Raw genomic sequence first — 19804 nt, forward strand, 5'->3', positions numbered from 1 at the left:
AGTGCCTACTCTTCTCCGATACCCTGCCTCAGTCTCCCAGCTCTGAGCTGCACCTGCTCAGTTCAGGGTGTCCGGGCTTTGCCTGACTCCCCCTCCCTGTGCTCACAGTCTGGAAACCCTGAAGGCAGTCCCCGGGGGAATTCACAGGGCTGTCTCTCCTGTATCTCAGCACTTGTCCCTCACTGCTTGATGTCCAGTGTCTTGAAAACTGTGATTACATCTGGTTTGTCTGGTTTTCGAGTTGTTTCAGGTGGCAAGGGGCTGCTTTTAGAAATGATACCGAGGCTGTGAGTGTTTCGTGCACGTGTGTGTGTGTCTTTCTGTTTGTATAAATTTTTTGTTTTTTATAAGTGGTCAACTCAGCATTGAAAGTAAAAGCTTTTCCCTTGGGGCTACAAAGACTGGCCAGAAATTCGCTTGGCTTTTACAAAATAACCTGGTTACAGAGTATTTGTGAAAGTAAAAGTCGCTCAGTCGTGTCCGACTCTTTGCAACCCCATGGACTGTAAAGTCCGTGGAATTCTCCAGGCCAGAGTACTGGAGCGGGTAGCCTTTCCCTCCTTCAGGGGATCTTCCCAACCCAGGGATCAAACCCAGGTCTCCTGCATTGCAGGTGGATTCTTTACCAGCTGAGCCCCAAGGGAAGCCCTACAGAGGTTTTGGCTGGCGGTAAAATCCAGCCTGTGTTCGAGCAGAGGTGAGACGGTGTCAAGTCCCTGTGTGTCCCTGTGGCACCTGTGTGTTTATTTCTGGCTGTGCTGGGTCTTCATTGCTGCACGGGCTTTTCCCTAGTTGGGGGAGCCGGGGCTGCTCTCTGGTTGCGGAGCGTGGGCTTCTCATTGTGGGGGCTTCTCTCGTTGTAAGCATGGGCTCTAGGGCTCTAGAGCTTCAGCACCTGTGGCTCCCCAGCGCTGGAGCCCAGGCTCGGTACCCGTGGCTCCCCAGCGCTGGAGCCTAGGCTCGGTACCCGTGGCTCCCCAGCGCTGGAGCCCAGGCTCGGTACCCGTGGCTCCCCAGTGCTCGAGCCCAGGCTCGTTACCTGTGGCTCACAGGCTTAGTTGCTCCTCGGCACGGGGGATCTTCCCGGATCAGGGATTGAACCTGCGTGCCCTGCATTGACAGGCGGATTCTTTACCGCTCAGCCACCAGGGAAGCCCACCTCGAATCGCTTTGATACCTGTTGGTTGATTTTACATTCTGCAAATATGTACCATTCAGAGCTGCAGCCCATGGCGGGCAGTGGGAGATATATTCAAGCAGGTTGACTTTTAGTCAATATGACAACAGTCTTACCTTGTTTAATGTGTACGATGGTGGTTTGAAACATCAAATCAAGAGGTTTACGATGTCAGAAAAGATGAGGGAGGGCAGGAAGAAAGCTGTCCTGACACTGCTTCTCAGCGCCTTTCTCTGTCTGCCCGACAGGCCATCATGATCGGGGACGACATCATGGGTGATGTGGGCGGTGCCCAGCGGTACGGGATGAGAGCCCTGCAGGTGCGGACTGGGAAGTTCAGGTAAGTGCCCCATGGGAGCCTGCCTCCGTCAGCCTGCCTGCCTCGTGGATTCCAGGGTTTCGTTTTTTGTCTCCAAAATAAAGGGCGTTCTTCCTTCCAGATGGAAGAGCAGATTGTGGGCATCCGGTGACTTTTTGGTAACTGTCCCCTGGAGAGGCCTGGGTGCCTGTTAGTAGCAGAGAGTGGTAGGGAAAGCAGCTTTCGATACAGGGTCTGAGTTTCAGACCTGGGGTTGGAGAAGGGTGCCGTGCGGAGACCACGCACTGAAGGCTCTGGCTGGCCGTGGAGCCCGCTGCCCACACAGCCTGGGCCTTGTGCCCTTGGCCCCGTGGCAGACAGGTCGCTCTGCTCAGAGGTTACAGCTGCTGTGCGCACGACTCCTCTGGTCACTACCCATCCTTTTCCTCCATGTGTCTGGCTCTCTCGCCTAAAGCTGACCCTTGTGTGGTCAGGGATGAGTCAGGGACACCTGGGAGCTGAGCCTCCATCTCCAGAGTGTCTTCTCTGCTGGGAGGTGAGCCTGGCCTCGCATGGGTCGCCATCGGGCACCTGTCAGGGTCCGGGCCCTTGCTGCGTGTGGAGGTGCCCTGCAGCGTCCAAGTGTGGCTCTCTCGCCCGTCTCAGACATCAGAGTGTTGTCCTGCCTGACTCTAGGTGGTTTTGACTGTGGCCATTCAGAGGAAGTACTGTTTTGTGGATGCTGCAGAGACTTACTTAAAACGTGGTTGCCTTGGGTATTTGAATGTGGGGTGGGGGTGGCGGGGATGGACCACATCAGCTCTGAGCAATCTGCTTAGACCGGGTCAGAGGAGTTGATTCGAGGGTCTGACCCTCACTCTGAGGCCCGTCTCCTGTGTGAGAGACCCAGGGGGCCTTTGGGTTTGGGACAGGTAGGGGAACACCAGGTGAGTGAGCAAGTCTTAGCGTCCCTGGAGGTCTGGGGCCAAGAAGTCCCTTCCAGCCTCTTCCTGGCTCTCCCAGGGTATCAGAGGCCCCCCTTGAAGCCCCCAGCATGCCCTGAAATTTGGACCTCCTTTCTCCCCAACGTCCTCAAATGAGGGTTTCCAGGATTTCCTGGGTCTCCTGGGCTATGTCCAGCTTATGTCCGACTCAAAGCCTTGTCCACATTCTCTCCCCCGCGGTCTTCTGTCCCCCTCCCTCCGAGTTGCTGAGCAGGAGGACTTGGCGCCCTGATGCTCTGCTGGACGGTGCTGCCGAGTCCCTGGTGCCACCTGTCAGGAGCCGGTCTGGCCCAAGGAGCTCCTGTGAGCACAGGCACAGGAGTGGGGCCTCCTTGCTGAGAACACGATGCTGAGGCTCAGAGCGGGGTGAAAAGTGAGAACCATGTCGTGTTTTTTTGTGTGTGTGCTGGGCTATTTCTGATTTCTTAGGAAGAAAAACGTGTTTGCTGGGATTAAATGTAGCCGCGGTTGGGGTCTTTCTGGCCAGCCCAAGCCGTGCCCCTGTAACCGAGAAGGTCCTGCCTTTGCCCCAGGCCCCAAATGTGCCCCTAGGTCGCTCAGTCCCTGAGGAAGGTCCACATGTGTGGTCAGGAAGCCCACCAGTGGGCAGGTGGGCATGGGGGCAGCTGTGTCCCACCGCACACCACTGGGGTTGGCACTTTTCTGAGGCCCCTGTCGCCCCATCTCCTGGAGAGAGAAACTGATCAACAGTCAGCCTAATTGATGACATACGGATATTCTGGTAACATTTGGATATTTTACAAAACCAGGATAGTATTCAGCTGCCTCCTTCTCGAGCCACATTCTCTGCCATCTCTGCTCTCCAGCGCCTCGCTGTCTAATGCAGTGGCCACAAGCCGCAGGTGCTGGGGAGCCCTGGAGATGAAGCTGGGTTAAAAGTGGGCGTACATGAGAATTCAAGGACTCGGTGGAAGAAGAACGTGAAAAAGCCCATTCGTAATATTTCATGCCGGTCATGTGTTGCAGTCCTGATGCCTTATGTTAATTTCACCTGCTTGTTCTCATTCTTGGCAACACGGCTACTAGAGGGTCCTGGCTCGCTTTGCCGCTTGCACCCATCCAGGTGCCTTTCTGGTGGACAGCGGGGCCCCTGCACGGCCGCCTTCTCCCTGCAGATGGCACTCTTGGTGCACGAGGCCTGTGTGGCACTTGCTCGCGGCAGGCCCTGTAGGCTGGCTTGGGGCCAGTGAGCAGCCTTGGCACTTTGGCACCCTGGGGACTGGGCCAGCATTCCAACCCTCCAACCCCCCATCCCCCCACCCCCTGGGGCACCACCCAACTTCCCCCTCAGGGTTGCCCCGCCTGCCCCCTGGAGCTCTCTACCCCTCTGGCCACCTCTGCGAGCCGGCCACACTAGGTCTGAAGGTCGTCGTGGCCCATGTCTGCACTAGACAGGAACTGGGCGGGGACAGTGAGGTGTCCTTACTGTGCGCTGGACCTCTCCTCTGAGTGGCCCGAGTGGGTGCACTGTGTCCCCTGCTGGTGGCCCTGGACCAGCCCTGACTGCACTGGGGGATCGAGGCGGGTGGAGGCTGGCCTTGTCCCAGGGCACAGGTGGCAGAGAACCCTGGAGTGAGGAGCCGGGTGCTCACGCTGGGCCACGTGGCTTCTCCACTGGCTGGAGGCTGAGGGCCGCATGGGGAGGCTGAACAAGTGTGAATCTCGATGGGGGTCCGGCCTCTCTCTGGGACTGGAGTGGGTGGCGCTGGTGGCCTCTGGACAGCCCCACTGCAGGTGCCCCTCAGGCCAGCATCTTTTGGTTGTGCACACACACACACACACACACACACACGTGCATGTACGAGGTTGTGGGTCCAGCCACGGCACTGCTGGGGGCGTGGGACTTGGACTTGCCCATGGCTGGGAGGTCTCCCTGTGACCTCCCACGTCTTCGTCCTCCTCTCTCCTTCCTGCTTGTATCGCAAAATGGCCCAAAGAGAAAAGGGTGAAGTGTCAGAGTGGGGCGAGGTCACGGGGGCCTGAGCTTCGGAAGGAGGGCTTCATAGGGCCTGCCCCTACCGTTAGTGGCAGGAAGGCTCAGGGCCTGCAGGAAGGGGGCCGGGCCCCCTCCAGCAACCCCAGTGTCTGGAGCCAGCAAAGCTCCCAGGGCAGACAGCGTGCAAACACAACCCGCCCAGCAGGGCAGCAGAGTCGTGGCTGAAACCACACAAAGCTTGCTGATCGTACCTGCTCTGCCTGGAAGTCCGGCCCAGCCAGGGTGTGGTTCTCACCCGGCCGGCAGGTAAAGGCCTTTCGGGCGTTCCCCCTGCTTGCCCCTTCCTGGCATGTGTGACGCACCAGGGCTGCTGGCAGAACCTTCCAACCTGAAGCCAGAAGCCGCTGCTCCTCCAGCTCTGTAAGGTCCTGTCCCGACTGCCCCGGGGCCCTGAGCCCCTCGATGACAGGTCCTCACAGTTCCAGTGAGTCCCAGAGATCAGGCTCCCCCGCTGCCAGAGGCCTTCCCAGCTGAGTTGGCTACAGCCTTGCCCCAGGCCACCTGGCGAGGTTTGGCAGAGGCTGGGCTGGAGCCTGGTTGCTCCGCCCCCAGGTGGGTGCTTCTGCCTCTGTTTTCTTCCTGGGAACACCGAGACCTTGAGGTCAGATTCCAGGAGCTGCAGGAGTCATTCCCAGCCGCGCTTCAGGGCACAGGCAGGGCTCGGTGGCTGAGTGATGCAGGGCTGGGCTGGGAGAGCTGCCGCCCCCACCCCCGGGCACCATGGCCCTCTTCCTCTCTCCTAAGAACAGGCCTCATCTTCCATGGGAGCCGGGCCCTATGTCCCCTTATTTTGACAAATTCAGGCTAGAGACGTCCTTCCCAGCAGTGAGATGCCGTCTCCCCAATGGAGGAGGAGGCGCTCAGGACATCTCGCTGACCCTTCACACCTCCTGACAGCCCCACCTGACCCCTCCTCCCAGGGACACACCAGGAACGGAGCGAGGACCCCTGGACGGCTGCCCCTTGCACACTGCACAGCAGGCGTCACACTGCAGGGCCCACGCTGGTCGTGCTCTGTCAGTAACTCGGCCACGTGGAGCCTGCTCTGGGTGTCCTCTTACTTGTTATTTACTCATGGCTGGATGATGTTTTATGAGCCCAGAACGTTCTTGACAAGCAGTTTGCCCTTTTGGACTTGGGAGGGGCCCTCGACTGGGGCTGGCGCTCCGTCCACACCGAAGCTGGGCTGGGGCTAGGGTCCCCATAGTCACTGTTCTCTTAGCTGGGGGTGAGGGGGGCAGGCAGATTCCAGCCACTTTGCACAAGGCTGGAGGATGTGGGGCGCAGAGAATCTGGTGGTGGAACCAGAGGCTGGCATGGAACCCACCAGGTCCGACTCGGCCCTGACACAGCGGCTGCCTGACCCTGGCCCTTGACCCTGTCTCCCATCACTTTGCAGCCACTGACTTCAAAGCTTCTTAGGAGGCTCTGGTTCCTCTTTGGAATGAGATGGAGTTTTCTTCTAGGGCCAGGTGGTATTTGAAGGAAGTGAGCGAACCTGGGCATTGGCTTTCCAGCAGTCACAGTGGTCACCATGAGACTCTTGGAGGCCAGGGTTGTGGGTGGTGGCCTGGCCAGCAGACCCAGGGGTCGGGAGCCCACCAACCCTGGTCCCATCATGGAGCACGTGTGCTCCAGGCGGGACCCTCTGCCTTGCGGAGTGAGTGCTCCTGAGCCTCGGGCCTCTGGGAGACGCTCCCGGCCAGGGAGGGGGCTCCACGTAGCTTTAGGTGGGGCTGCAGGCTGGGCACAGAAACTGGAGATGGTCAGCTACTGCCTGGCCACAGCCCGGCCGCCCAGCTGCTGAGAACCAGTTAGTGCCTAGCTCGGGGGCCTCACCCCTGGGTCCCACAGGCTCCATCCTGGCTGCCAGTTGGGGGACATCAGTGGACCAGCGGTCAGCCCAGCAGGCAGCCTCAGGCTGGGTCAGTCTGGAGCGTGTAGAGCTCCTGGCCACAGCAGTGGGTATGTGATCCGAGCTAGGCCTGGGATTTTCGAGAACCCCTAGGAAAGTCGCCAGTGAAATAGAAGCTGAGAAGTACCAGTAGCCATCTGTGTCATTCCAGGGGAAAGCCTGGACTAAGGGCAAAGCTGACAGGCAGGAAAGGAGAGCCTGGAGACAGAGAGGGAGGGAAAGGAAGAGAGAGTCCCAGTTGTTTGAGCACCTGGATCTGGCTCTGCCTGAAGCTGGTCCCACCTCTGGCCTTTGAAGTCCAGCGGGCCAGTGAATGAGTGTTTTGGTTAGCGATGCCCCAGGAGCAGTGTGGTACCACGGGGTTGGTCCAGAAAGCCTCTGAGGTCTCCCTCAAGCGGGTCGACCATGATGTGTGCCCACTGGGGAACCTGCCCCAGGGTGCTGCTGCTTTACGCAGGTGGATGACGTGGTGTGCTCAAACAGCGCAGTTGGGAGTCTCTTCCTTTCTTTCTCTCTGTCTGCAGGCTCTCCTTTCCTGCTTGTGTGGTGTGCAAGCCCCGGTCTCCATGCTGCCCCCCAACTTTTTAAAATAGTCCTTGCAATGTTAGCATTTGGATAGAGTAAATTCTTTTATTGTAATCTGTATTTGTTTTCATTTCTGCCTACCGTTTTATTTCCAAAATTTAAAAAAACAGAATCCAGAGCATCTTCAATATAGTATCTATAATACTCCATCATAACCCACAGTATTCAAAAACTACCAGACCTGCAAAAAACAAAAAAACCTCCCCAGAAAAGTATGGTCCCTATGCTAAAAATGTTAGACTTTCCCACACTGCCCTTGCTGAGAGGCAAATAGAGAACTTGACAGTGGGCTTCAGCTCACAGCCCTGCTGGCTCACTCTCTCTGCTCTGGAAAGCGCTGGAAGGATCCTCGTTTAACCTCAGAGGAGGCTGCCCCGAAGGTGTATCAGAGCGGTCCCAGAATAGAATGGGCAGCCTGGAGAGGGGTGAGTGCTTGTCCCTGGAGACAAGCCGGGGCGGCTGCAGATGGCACTGCTGGGGCCAGAGCCCGGGGCTCAGTAAAGCCACACACTCGCCCTGAGTCTGCAGCCCTGAAATGGGCACCTGTGGGATGTTTCTGTCCTTCCAGTCCCACTCCCCCACCGCCATCCCTGGGATGGCAGCATTACCGCCTCCCACTTGGAGATGTGAAAACTGCCGCCCAGGCAGGTGGAGGGCCCTGGGACTTGGTTATCCCAGCCCGGCCTGTCATTCACGCCTGATCCACCAACCAGCCTTTGACTTCTTCCTCTCGGTCATGGGCTATTAGCATCAGAGCTGGAGCCCAGGGGTTAAAGGCACAGGTATAGATGCAGGTGTGTGGGCGCATGGGCAGCAGAGATGGGAAGGAAAGGCATCTCCTTGTTACAGAGGGTTTGGTTGTATCTGTGCGTCCTTGTGTGTGTGCATGCTAAGTCGATTCAGTCACATCCGACTCTTTGCGACCCCACGGACTGTAGCCTGCCAGGCTTCCCTGCCCACGGGATCCTCCAGGCAAGAATACTGAAGTGGGTTGCTGTGCCCTCCTCCAGGGGATCTTCCTTCCCAACCCAGGGATCGAACCCGAGTCTCCCATGTCCCCTGCATTGGCAGGCGGGTCCTTTACCTCCAGCCCAACCACGGGAGCCCTTTGCATCCTTGGGTGTCTTCTGAGGGCTTCCCTGATAGCTCAGTTGGTAAAGAGTCCACGTGTCTTGTAAATATTTCATGATGGAAGTGCAGCATTCTTATCAGAACAACAGTCGTTTTTTAAAGTGCATCTGCGCCCCCTCCCGTAGGTTTGTGAATTGGGGGAATTCTTAAGAAGAAAGACCACCTGAAAGGGCAACTTGGTTAGTTTAAAAACAAAGCAACCCAAGTGCTTCTGAGCGGGTGCATGGCTCTGCCCTGAGCCCCAGGGCCCAGCCAGGCTCCTTGCTCACACACAGGACCCTGGGTCACTGGACACAGGCCTCCTCACAAGGCAGATTCCCTTCCTGGCCTGGGAGCGGGTGCTCTGGCTCCTCTGCTTCCGCGTCCGGTGCCAGGACACGGAGCACGGGTTGGGGGGGACACTGTGCACCCTCTGAGTTCCTTCATCCAGCAAGGGGCAGGGTGGGGAACCTGATCCCCGTGACCGAAATCAGTGCCTTCTCTGGGCCACCACACATGCGCAGCCGTCTGTGACCTCCCCGCAGCAGCCCTCACCCCCCAAGGTCCCATACCCTGGCTCACACACACACACACTCACACACTCAACACACACATACACACACTCACACTCGCACACACTCACACACACACACACTCTGACACACATTCACACACACACACACGGATTTGAACCTGAAGGGTAGCCGCCAGAGGGTGGGCTCCCAGCCGCCCCAGCACGGAGTGGGCGCCCAGGACCATTGAATCTGCACTTGCGGACTATAGACCCCAAGCTGGGGGTGGTGGGTGAGGGTATGTCGGGCAAAGGGGCCTGACTCAGCCCTCCCTGGACTGAGGGGGTCGTAAGGCGGGGTCAGGGCTCCCCTTGCTGAAGGCCCAGGCGGCCCCCACCCACCGCCTTGATGTGTGCAGTCCAAGCCCACCTGCCCGTTGGTGTCTGGGATGATGCCTCTGACCCAGAGCAGGGAGGGGCCTGGTGGAGAAGACCCAAGAGGGTGGCCAGGGGCAGCCTCCGAGCCATACTGTGCCCTAGGAGGGTCCCGGGGGAGCATGCAGGGGGCCCTGCGCTGCCCTCCGTATGCTCCCCCCAGGGTCCCTCCTCCTCTGCCCGCTCCTGCCGTCCTCCGCCCCTGGCTTCGCTGCCCACCCCCACCCTCCAGTCTTACGGGGCCAGCACTCATTTCCCTTCTTCCACACGCCGCTTTCAGCGGGGGCCAGCAGAGGGCACCTTGCTGCTGGCAAGTGGGGGCTTTGAGGGCAGGGTATACACCTGCACACTCACGCACGCACACACTCAGGCCCTGCAGCCCACCCACCCCTCCTCCCCGGGCCCTCACCCCTCCTCTGCCAGCCCTCGTGGAGAGCCTGGAGGTGCTGGGCCCGGCTGCGGAGAGACCCCCCTGGCAGCGGGATCCCAGGCCTCTCACGCCAGCCTCTCCCATGCCCTTTTCCTCCTCCAGCTCCCCTGCAGCTGCTCAGGGGAGGGGGCCTGAGAACCCAGGGTTCCCAGCCGAGGGGCACCCCCCGGCATCCCTGTGAGCTCGCGGGGGAGACCGGGGCTCCACGGAGAAGGCTCCCTTCCATCCATCACCACGCCCATCCTCTGCTGGCCTAAATCCTGCCGTCTTTAAGGCCTTCTCTGATGATGGATTCCTGGGATCCTCCCACCTGGACGGGCTTTAGGGGGCTCCCCCAGCTCCATATGGGCCTCTGAGTGGCAGAGGGGCCATCTCAAGGTCAAGGGGATCCCGTGGCAAGCTGGGGTCCATGTGGGCTCCCACTCCAGGCCGTTTCTCTTGTACCCCAAATACCCCTCACCTCGGGGGGATTACCTGGAGTTCCCATGGCCTGATAATTTCCAATCATTTTTGGAGATTTCCAGAAAAGACAAATGCCATGGACCCTTCTCCCAGAGCCAGACCCTGCCCAGGTCTTCCTGGTAATTCCATTGCCTCCTTTATAGAGAGGACGCTGCAGCCCTGGGGGCAAGTCCTATCTCTGGACTCCCATCTGGGGCGCCGAGGCCTCGCCTGTCTTGACACTGACGGTCTTAAAGATCCCAGGACAGTCATCTCGTCTGATACTCCCTCGTGATATGACCCAGGTTACTCACTTGGGGCCAGAGTGTCACAGAAGCGATGTCGTGTGCGTCTCTGCGTCACGTTAGGAAGCGTGCGGTGCCCGTTTGCCAACAACAGTGATGTTTCAGCCTGTCTGCTGAATAAGGTGGCGACTGCCATACAGTTACTTAAAGTTAAGGGTTTTCTTCCCTTTGTAATGAATAACTATCCATGGAGAGACCCTGTGAGTAAGAATCCTGTTCCTCACCCTGCTTTCATCCACTAGTTTTTTGTTTTTTTTTTTTAATTTTTGGCTGTGCTGGAATGTCACTGCCGTGAGGACCTGTCCTCTCGCTGCGGGGAGCAGGGGCTGCCCCCCAGTCACGGGGCTCAGGCTTCTGGTTGCGGAGCATGGGCTTCAGTAGCTGCGGCTCGTGGACTCAGAGTTGGGGCTCCCTTGCTCTAGAGCCCAGGCTCAGTGGTCGTGGCTCACGGGCTCAGTTGGCATCTGGAGGCTTCCCAGACCAGGGATCAAACCCGCGTCTCCTGCATTGGCAGGAGGATTCTTTCCCACTGAGCCACCAGGGAAGCCCCCGTCCACTAGTTTTAATGTCTGTTGTTGCTCCTTGAGCTAACTGTAATGGCCACCAAGTAAGTCCATCGTTCATTCTTAACATTTGTGACTTATGCTCTATTGTACAGAAGAATGTTCTTTTCTCCCCACTTATTTATTTTTATCCGTGTGGACTCACGGATACCTGTGTAACCCACTAGGTGATAATCTGTAAGCATCGTAATTCATTTGAATGCTCAGGTGGTCTCCAGTGTGGCCAGTAACAGCCTCTTCAAGCTGGTTCTGTGTCCTTTTGACCCCCCCCTGTTCTCCAGCCCTTTCTTACATTCTGGCAGAAAAACTGTTTCGGGGTCATCGTGTTCTGTCTCTGCCTCAGCGCCAGAGTCAGCCGTGTCTCCCGGGAGCCACAGTGCCTTTGAGTGGAAAGTGACATTTAGAAGCAAAGACCGGGACACTGGATATTCGATTGCATCTGAGCGTCCCTTCTCTCAGACCCTCTCCTTGGGCAGAGGTGGGAAACATGCGTGCGTGCGCATGCGTAATTCACACGTCCAACCATGTGTGTCTCTGTTCCTACCTGTGCCCAGAAGACCGCAGGTGCACACTGACACCTCTGATCTCACTGCAGCCCCGCCAGGCCATCCCAGCCTGGTGCCTTTGCACGTCTGTGCCTTTGTCCCCCGACAGGAAGAAGCCAGCGTCTGTCATTCCTGTTTACTCAATTGTTCTGTCGCCCTGTACCTGGCCGACCCCTGGCCCCGCTGGACTGCGTCCCTCTCACCGCCCCACAGTGCTCTCCTCATGAGGGGCTCTGCCCCTCCCATGCCCCCTCCCATGCCAGGGCGCCTGGCTGCCTTCCCACCAGGGAGGAAGACCCCAGACCTCCATCCATCTCCCTCCTCTCGCCCTTCCTGTTCTTTGAGCGATAGGACTGGGTTTTCGCCAGTTTCATCATCCTCGCGTGCCTCGTGCATGGCAGACACCCTGGTCTGTGTAACTGGGCAACCAGGATCTTCCCCGTTGGGAGAGGCCTTTCAGCTTCCCAGACTTTTTTTTGTGTGTGGCATAGTTCTCACCCTAGCCCCACGGGTGGGCAGGGGAAGTCGGGCATTCTGGGGAAGATGCCGACCCGCCCAGGGTCGCCCGGCTGGAGAGAGGGTGTTCCGGGCCGGTTGCCAGCCTGTCTGTCGAGGGTGTCCCTCTTTGCCCCCACGAAATCCTAGTCATGTGGTGTTAGGGGTGTCACCCAGGCTGCTGCTGCCACCATTGCGGCAATCACGTGCTCCAAAGACGGAGAAGAACCCCAAGCTCAAATCCCGGCTCCGCCACCTCCCAGCTGAGCCTCAGTCTTCTCATCTTTAAAATGGAAGTTTGGGGGCAGTAGCATCTGCGCCTTCAGCACAGGAGGAGCCGGATGAGCCGACAAGCGCAGGGGGAAGTGGGTCTATGAAACACGGGTCACACAGCACAGAGCATCCGAGACTGCCAGCCTGACCGCCCACAGCCCAGGCATTCCCGAGGGCGGGCTCGGCCAGACCCGCACCCCTGGGTAGAATCACAGGGGTCATTGACCGGGGTGTTCAGGTGCCACTTTGAAAATTCACCCCCACATCCTCAGATTTCCAAGCGCTCTCCCACATCCTTAGATCCCCAAGCGCTCTCCCAAATGGGCTCCCAGTCTCCCCTCCGTGTGGGGAATGGTGGACAGCTTGCACAAGTTTACGTATGGAAGGGAAGAATACAACCATGTGCCAGGTCTCCTCCCGTTCGTGACCATGTGGCAGCCAGGCGGAGCAGGGCGCATCACGGGGCCAGTCACCGCGAGCCGGCAGATGCTTGGGCGCAGGCGGCTATATCCAGGCTTACTACTCGGGGAGGAGGGGCAAGCTCCTACCCTACCCCACCCCACACCCACATGCAGGGAGACACGCCCCATCCTTGCCAGCCGTCTCCTACCATCCAGAGGGCCCCCAGAGGGCAGCTCAGCTTTGTAGGCACCTTCACGCGGTCAGCACTGTGTGGGGAGACCACGCTGCCTGGAGGGTCCCCAGCCCAGTGATGGGCACGGAGTGTGTGTCCTGGGGGCTTGGGGGTGCCCGAGGAGGACTCTGTGAGACGCAGAGTGCCGGGGTAGGGGCCTTTGGGGGTGGGGGTGGCACTCAGGATGCAGGCTCAGCAGGGCCAGCATCCGCCCTGCTGTGTCCTGTCTTGGGTCTCCCCAGACTGCTGGCTCTGAGTGACAGGGTGTGGGCACGGTGGGGGGCTGAGGACACAGGGGCCTGGGCGGGGGGCCCAGAGGTGCTGGGCTTCTGGAGTCCCTTCAAGGCCCTGGAACGTGACCGAGTGGTGGGTGGGCTGCAGGAGGGAGCCTTGCAGTGTGGCTGTGGTATTTCGGGAGCAGATGCCCCTTGGGAGACTGGTAGCACCTCTTTGCCCTGGTGCTGGGCGCTCGGGTGCTGGGCACGCAGGGGCTGGGTGCTCAGGGGCTGGGTGCTCAGGTGCTGGGCATTCAGGGACTGGATTTCTTCCTCCACCACAGCACCCGAGGGTTTTCTTTCATTTTTTAGAATGTCCCAAATGTGAGGTTGTAGAGGCAACCAGTGGCAGGAGGGGGCAACGGTGGCTTGTCAGAAACCACAGCCCTGTGGGGAGGAAGCCAGGGCACAGCTCCCGGCCTGACCAGCTCTGGCCCAGGGCTCAGACGGGGACAGGCTGGCGGAAGGGCGTGAGTTTTGGGGCTTATGGCGGGGAATGTCATCTCTGAGCCACCACCTGGCCTGCATGTGGCCCTGCACGGGCTACTTTGCATCTCTGCTTCATTCCCGTCTGTGAAGACAGATGCTGCTGCTGCTCTTGTAGGATGCCGTGAGGTCCAGGTGAGCCGGGCAGGTACAGGTGAGGCCGTGATGAGCTTGTCCCCTCCCTCTCAGGCTCCTGACAGATTTCTCATGGTTTCTGGCCTCGTCGGTAGCTTGTCTCTGGCTTACGCAGGGCCGGGAAGAGCTCACTGATGCAGCTATGGAAAGTAGCCATCAGGACATGCAAATAGTTGCACATAAATATTCATTGGAAAGACTGATGCTGAAGCTAAAACTCCAATCCTTTGGCCACCTGGTGCAAAGAACTGACTCATTTGAAAAGACCCTGATGCTGGGAAAGATTGAAGGCGGGAGGAGAAGGGGACCACAGAGGATGAGATGGTTGGATGGCATCACTGACTTGATGGACATGAGTTTTAGTAAACTTTGGGAGTTGGTGATGGAGAGGGAAGTCTGGTGTGCTGCAGTCCATGGGGTCACAGAGAGTTGGACATGACTGAGTGACTGAAGTGAACTGAACTCAACGACTTTCATGGGGTCTGGGTATCTTCTCATGTGCCTTGCTCCTTAGAGCCTAGTGGTTAAGCACACAGGCCCTGGGACCTGATGCCTGCCGTGTGCTCAGCTGTGTGGCTGTGGGCTGGTTACCTAACCTCTCTGTGCCTCAGCTTCCTCACTGTGGATGTGTCTGCTTCTTACCGTTGTTGGGAAAACCCTAATTGTAACAGGGACAGACACGGGACCTCACCTAAGGCCACAGAGCGGATGAGAGCCCATCTTTGAACCCTGGAGTTGACTGCATAGCCAGTGCTCTGAATCCTCCGCCACGTGCCGTGTTACCTCGTGAGTACGGTCCATTTCTTTCTGGACCATTCTAGATTAGTCCAGTGGAGTTTTTTGCCCTCCGGGGGTGCATGCTGTGAAGTCCGGCTGTGTGTGAAGGGGGCGCCAGGACTTTGAGGCGCTGCTCCCAGCTGCCAAAGGAGCTCAGAGCCCAGGGGCTCAGGGTCTGTCCTCAGGCCAGGGCGCAAGCCCCAGTTCTGCTCTGGTCCTTCAGGGGACCCATTGCAGGGGCTTCCGGACCCTGCTGTAATTCAGCCTGAGCATCTGTCTTGTCTGTGTTGGGGCTGCTTCAGATTCTGCTGGGCTGGGGTGGAAGTTCTGCTTGGAAAGCATTTAGGAGCTTGAGAGAAGGAAATGGCAACCCACTCCAGTGTTCTTGCCTGGAGAATCCCAGGGATGGGGTCGCACAGAGTCGGACACGACTGAAGCGACTTAGCAGCAGCAGGAGCTTGAAAAGCAGACGAATGGGCTCAGACCTGTCCCTCGCTCGTTCCTGACCACCAGGCCTGATGGGTCTCAGGGATGCTGTGGCTGGGGCCCGGCAGGATCCCGGCAACGCGTCCGTGTCATTCCTTGTCTCGTTCTGGCCAGCGTCAGCCAGGAGGGAGAAGACGGGGTTAGCCTTCTTTGGAACCCACCAGTAAAGAGGAAACCTCAGTGTTTCCACGTGAAATGGTTTAACATAAACTCCAGTCCAGCCCCGCTGAGGCCACCCCAGACAGATCTTGCCAGGGGAGGGTGGCAGCTCACGAGCGCCTCCTAGTGTCTGAGCTCTTCTCTGCAGGCCTGAGTGGTTGGGGAGCACTCGGGCCGCCGGCCGAGGGACCCGGCCTCCAGGTGACCAGCTGGTGCGTCCCTGAGCTCACATGGACATCTGCCTGAGGTTCCGTGAGCCCGGGGCTGGTGAGGCTAAGGGAGGGGAGGGGAGAAGGGCAGGGAAACTTCTGGGTCACTTTGTCAGTGACCCTAAGAAGGCAGGAAGCAGGCCAGGGTCCCACTTGACTGGAGACCGCTGGGAACCTGAGTTATTTAAGAGCCAATCTGTGTGGCAGCTCTGAGCCCAGGAGAATCAGACGGGTCCGGCAAGGACTGGTTTAGGACAGTGGGCCTTGATGGGTCCTGTTGGAAGCTGCTCCACCCTCCTCCACTACCGGGAGTTGGATAGGCTAAGCTGTGAGGGTCTGGGTGCGGACCGTGGTCCGGGCCCTTGCATAGCAAGCCTGTAAGGTAAATATAGCGTCTCCGGGTTCCGAGCAGCAGAAACATTTAGTAAGCTGGTGGGACCCGGGAGTCGAACCAGGTATGTCTGACTGCAAAGCCCTGACCACAGCCCCCACCCTGCTCGCCCGGACTCAGCTTCCCCACCTGCATTCTCTGTCTCCGTGGTGCCAGGAGATGGGAACACGGTCCCTGGGGTGTCACGGGGCCCCGGGAGATGTCGGAGTGTCAGGTCTCTGCCCGTGTGGCGGGGGTTTCTTATTGTTGTTCAGAAGTGGGGACGCAGGTGGGAGGCTCCAGGTGGCGTGAATCAGGCTCCCGGGAGTGGGTGGCAGGCATGCCCAGCCTGCTGGAGCCCGCTGGGCAGTCGGGTGAGGCGGGGAGGCCGGGACCTGTTGACGGCTGTTGGCACTGGTGCTTGGAGCCTGTTCTGCAACTCCCCCACCCCCACCCCGGCCCAGCCCCAGGCCTGAATCAGATGCCGGGAGCCCAGAGCTCCCTGAGACCTTTGACCTTTCACTGGTCCATCCAGAGACGTACCTGAAGGCCGTTCCCATCAGAGATAACAGCTCACTTGCCACCCTGCCCCCATTTCACAGATGAGGAAACTGAGGCCGCAGAGCCAGGTGGCTGGCATGAGGGCCTGCCCCAAGGGCTGGGCTCCCCATCTCCCACTCCCGTGGGCCCTCCATCTCTGTGCCCAGTGCCCTGGGTAGAGTGAAGGCCAAGGTGACTCAAGTTAGGTCTCAGCCAGGTGTGAGCGATGCAGGCTGCGTCATAAGCAGGGGCTGCCGGGCTGCCTGGATAAGCGTGTGTGGTTTTGTCCCGCCACTGAGCAGTGATTCGGTGCGGGCAGGTGTGGCCTGGGCGCCACGGTGGGAAAAGACCCTTCTAGGACTCGGGGTCCTGACTCTCCGTGGCCCCCACCTGCCATCTCCGCCCACCCCATCCGTGTTCTTGGTGAGGAAGGAAGAGGCCTGCTGTCCTGAGGCTACGGTCCACGCACACCCAGCCGCTTCGGGAGAGTGGGCTGCTGCTCCGGCCAACGGGAAGGTGCGGACAGGCCTCCTTCCCCCGAGACGGAGGCCTCCCACATTCACTCTGGACTGGGCAGGTAACTGCTGGGGATTTGCCACTTGGCTCTTGAGGAGACCGGTGATGATGTTACGGGCAGAGCTTCCATTTCTTGAGAGGCACGCACATCTAGGAAACCTCAGGGATTGATTGTCCAGGTGCGACCCTCCCACCCCGTCCTGCAGGAGAGTAAGCCCAGCGTGGCTGCTGACTTGCGCAGGTCACCCGGGTATCTGGGAGCTGACTCGAGTTCTGCTCACAGCGCAGGCTCTCACCGCCTCTTAAATACTGCGTGGTGAAGGAGGGAGGCGCTTTCTGAGAAGCTGTGCTCCCTCCCGAGATGGTTCAAGGCACTTTGCTTCTCAAAATACAACTGGGATTGGATTATTTTTAGCCCATCCTTGTGCGGTCCGGGGGGTACTCTTGCTGCCACTTGCGCAGACGGACTTCAAGTGCAGGATGGTTGTTCAGGGCCTCTTTCTGGGGGGACTTGGATCTTGGATGGTTGGAGGAAATGTGGGGTGTCCCTGAGGTGTACCGGGAGCCCCCCAAGTGTCTCCTCTGGTTCTTCAGCCCTTAAAACTAAAATGCCCCCTTCATTTCCTGAGTCCCCCCATGGAGAGGCACTGAAGCCTCTCCAGTCAGAGCCACCTGCCTGAGTTCAGTCACTTGAGGCCTCAGTTTCCGTATCTTTAAAATGGGTCTAAGAAGAGCACCAGCCCTTCTGTGGAGGGAGAACAGAACGGCGCGTTGTGCAGAGAGCATTGAGCACATTTCCTGCACATGGTGAGCAAGCGGCAAGCTCTGGCTGTTGTCATTTTTGTTGGTGTCCCCATCAGTGTGATGATGGGGGGCGCAGGCCTGGGTGAACCCTGGTGGGGAGGGCTAGCGTCCCCACAGCACCGCTGTCCGCGGGGTCTGCAGAGGCACTCCGGGTGGGTGGGCAGGCATGCCTGGGCCCTCGGGCCTCCAGAGACAGGGGTCCCCACCTGAACCGGGAGTGCAGGTCAGGCTGTGGCCGCCCCCTCTTCCCCCAGGACCCCCGCAGGAGGGGCCTTTCACCAGAATCTGGAGCCCATGGGCGTCTGGAGTTGCTCGCAGCATCCTGAGGAAAGCTGTCCACACAGGCTCGGAGCCTGGGACGCTGGCTCCTTCCACCAGGCCCCCCAGGCCCCATCGGCCTGGCCCCCCACCTGCAGCCTGCTCCGTGTGCTCCACTCGCCGTCGGCCCTTGGAGCGGCATTTTCTTTTGGGGCCCGAGGGCTGCAGGAACGTGAACATCTTCCACAACAGCCCCGAGGGTCTGCACAGGTGGGGTGCCGAGGCCAGTGGGTCAGAGTGCCTGGTGGCTTAGACTGCACACTCATCCCCTCTCCTGACCCTTGACCCCTCTCCTGGGTTCTGACTCAGGGAGGGCTCTAGACCCCCAGGAACTGGAGCCAGGAGTCAAAGCACATGGGCCCCCCGAATACCTGAAGGGGTTCATGAAGGTGTTTTAATTTCTTTCAAAATTAGAAGGAAAAAAACCCTCAAACTTTTAAGGTCAAAGAAAATGTTAAAAAATTTTTTTTCTCATGTCAGAAATACATGATACTTTTGAGGCTCGCAGAAATCTGTTAAATTACTTACATTCTTCTTCTGGAAAAGGAGGCCCCTATGGCACCCCACTCTAGTACTCTTGCGTGGAAAATCCCATGAACTGAGGAGCCTGGGAGGCTGCAGTCCATGGGGTCTCGAAGAGTCGGGCACGACTGAGCAGTTTCACTTTCACTTTTCACTTTCACGCATTGGAGAAGGAAATGGCAACCCACTCCAGTGTTCTTGCCTGGAGAATCCCAGGGACGGGGGAGCCTGTTGGGCTGCTGTCTATGGGGTCGCACAGAGTCGGACACGACTGAAGCGACTTAGCAGCAGCAAAGTTGTTGAGCACCCGGCGTGCCCTTGCCGTGTGAGAGCCTCCACGCCCCCTCAGCGGGCCCGGGCCCCGAGTGCTGTGGACCAGGAGACATCTGTGGCAAGATGAACGCTCACGGCCCCCTGGGCCCAGATGGTGGATGAGGTCTGAGCCTGACTCCATCAGGTGGACTTTTATCCTGAGCTGCTTTGTGGGGAGAGTGGGGTAGGGCTCTCTGGTTGGCAGGAATGTGGCCTTTGGCTCCAAGTGGGATGAACTTCTGAACCCCGGGGCTCAGCCCCTGAGCTATTAAGGGGGACCACGACCACCCCAGTGGACTCCAAGCAGCAGCTCCAATGGTAGACAGCTTCACACATCTTGCGAGACAGCACTGTGGACATGGGACAGGGCCTCCTGTGGGGTCAAGGGCATCGTGGTCCCGTCAGCCAGAGCCCCTGTGAACATATCCCTCAGCACATGCGGCATGGGCTTCCTAGAACACGCTTGGGGCCGGGGGCTTCTGATGTTATCAGATCAGAAGTCAGCAGACTCTGTGATGCTGGAGGGCAGAGAGGGTGGCCCCTTCTCCTCGGATTCCCACCTGGAAGGGGGTGCCACCTTCCCGAGGAGCGGGCAGTATGCTGCCATCTGCACAGGGGCACCCTGTGCCCACACTTGGCCCCTCCCCGGAGGGAACAGGAGCATCACTGCGGGGGCCTCTGAGAGGTTCTGCTGAGACACCCCTCCTGATGACAGCCCCGGAACCGGAACCGGGAGGCCCTGCAGGCCTGGAGCCTGAGCCACCGAAGACCTGTGTCGTGCATCTGCCCTCCTGACCTTCCCGTGGCGCCTGTGGCCACAGCTGGGGTGCTCTGCCAGCAGCTCCCCTTGCGACCCGCCCGGCGCTGTTTGGGGCCTGCAGGGTGCCCTCGGGCGGGCGACGCTCCAGGTGAGCCTGGCCCTTCTCCGATACACCTGTGTCCTCACCTGGAAGTGGGGGTGCAGCGCTGTCTGGACTTCACGGGTGTGGCAGGATTGAATGAGAGCATGCTCCTCCCACGCTCGAGTCACACCTGGCCCGAGTTGGAAGCTCCACAGGCGGCCCCGCTGCCTCCACGATCGTCATTACAGCTCACCGCTTGGGGCGGCTCGTGGTCTGGTGTCAGCCTCCAGCTCTTCTCCTGGGGAGTTGAGGGGC

The 19804-nt window shown here is 59.1% G+C and overlaps 1 protein-coding gene across 1 annotated transcript in view; it reads left to right on the plus strand.

The window, feature by feature from the left end:
- The window catches only part of LHPP (phospholysine phosphohistidine inorganic pyrophosphate phosphatase), a 126389-nt gene that overhangs the window by 42675 nt on the left and 63910 nt on the right, over positions 1–19804 (plus strand). Inside the window, exon 6 of the mRNA XM_052660920.1 lies at positions 1426–1517. Within this exon, the coding sequence (XP_052516880.1) occupies positions 1426–1517 (92 nt within the window). The remainder of the gene's footprint in view (positions 1–1425; positions 1518–19804) is intronic.

The sequence above is a fragment of the Budorcas taxicolor genome, chromosome 23 (genome assembly GCF_023091745.1).
Source record: "Budorcas taxicolor isolate Tak-1 chromosome 23, Takin1.1, whole genome shotgun sequence".
NCBI classification, from domain to species: Eukaryota; Metazoa; Chordata; class Mammalia; order Artiodactyla; family Bovidae; genus Budorcas; species Budorcas taxicolor.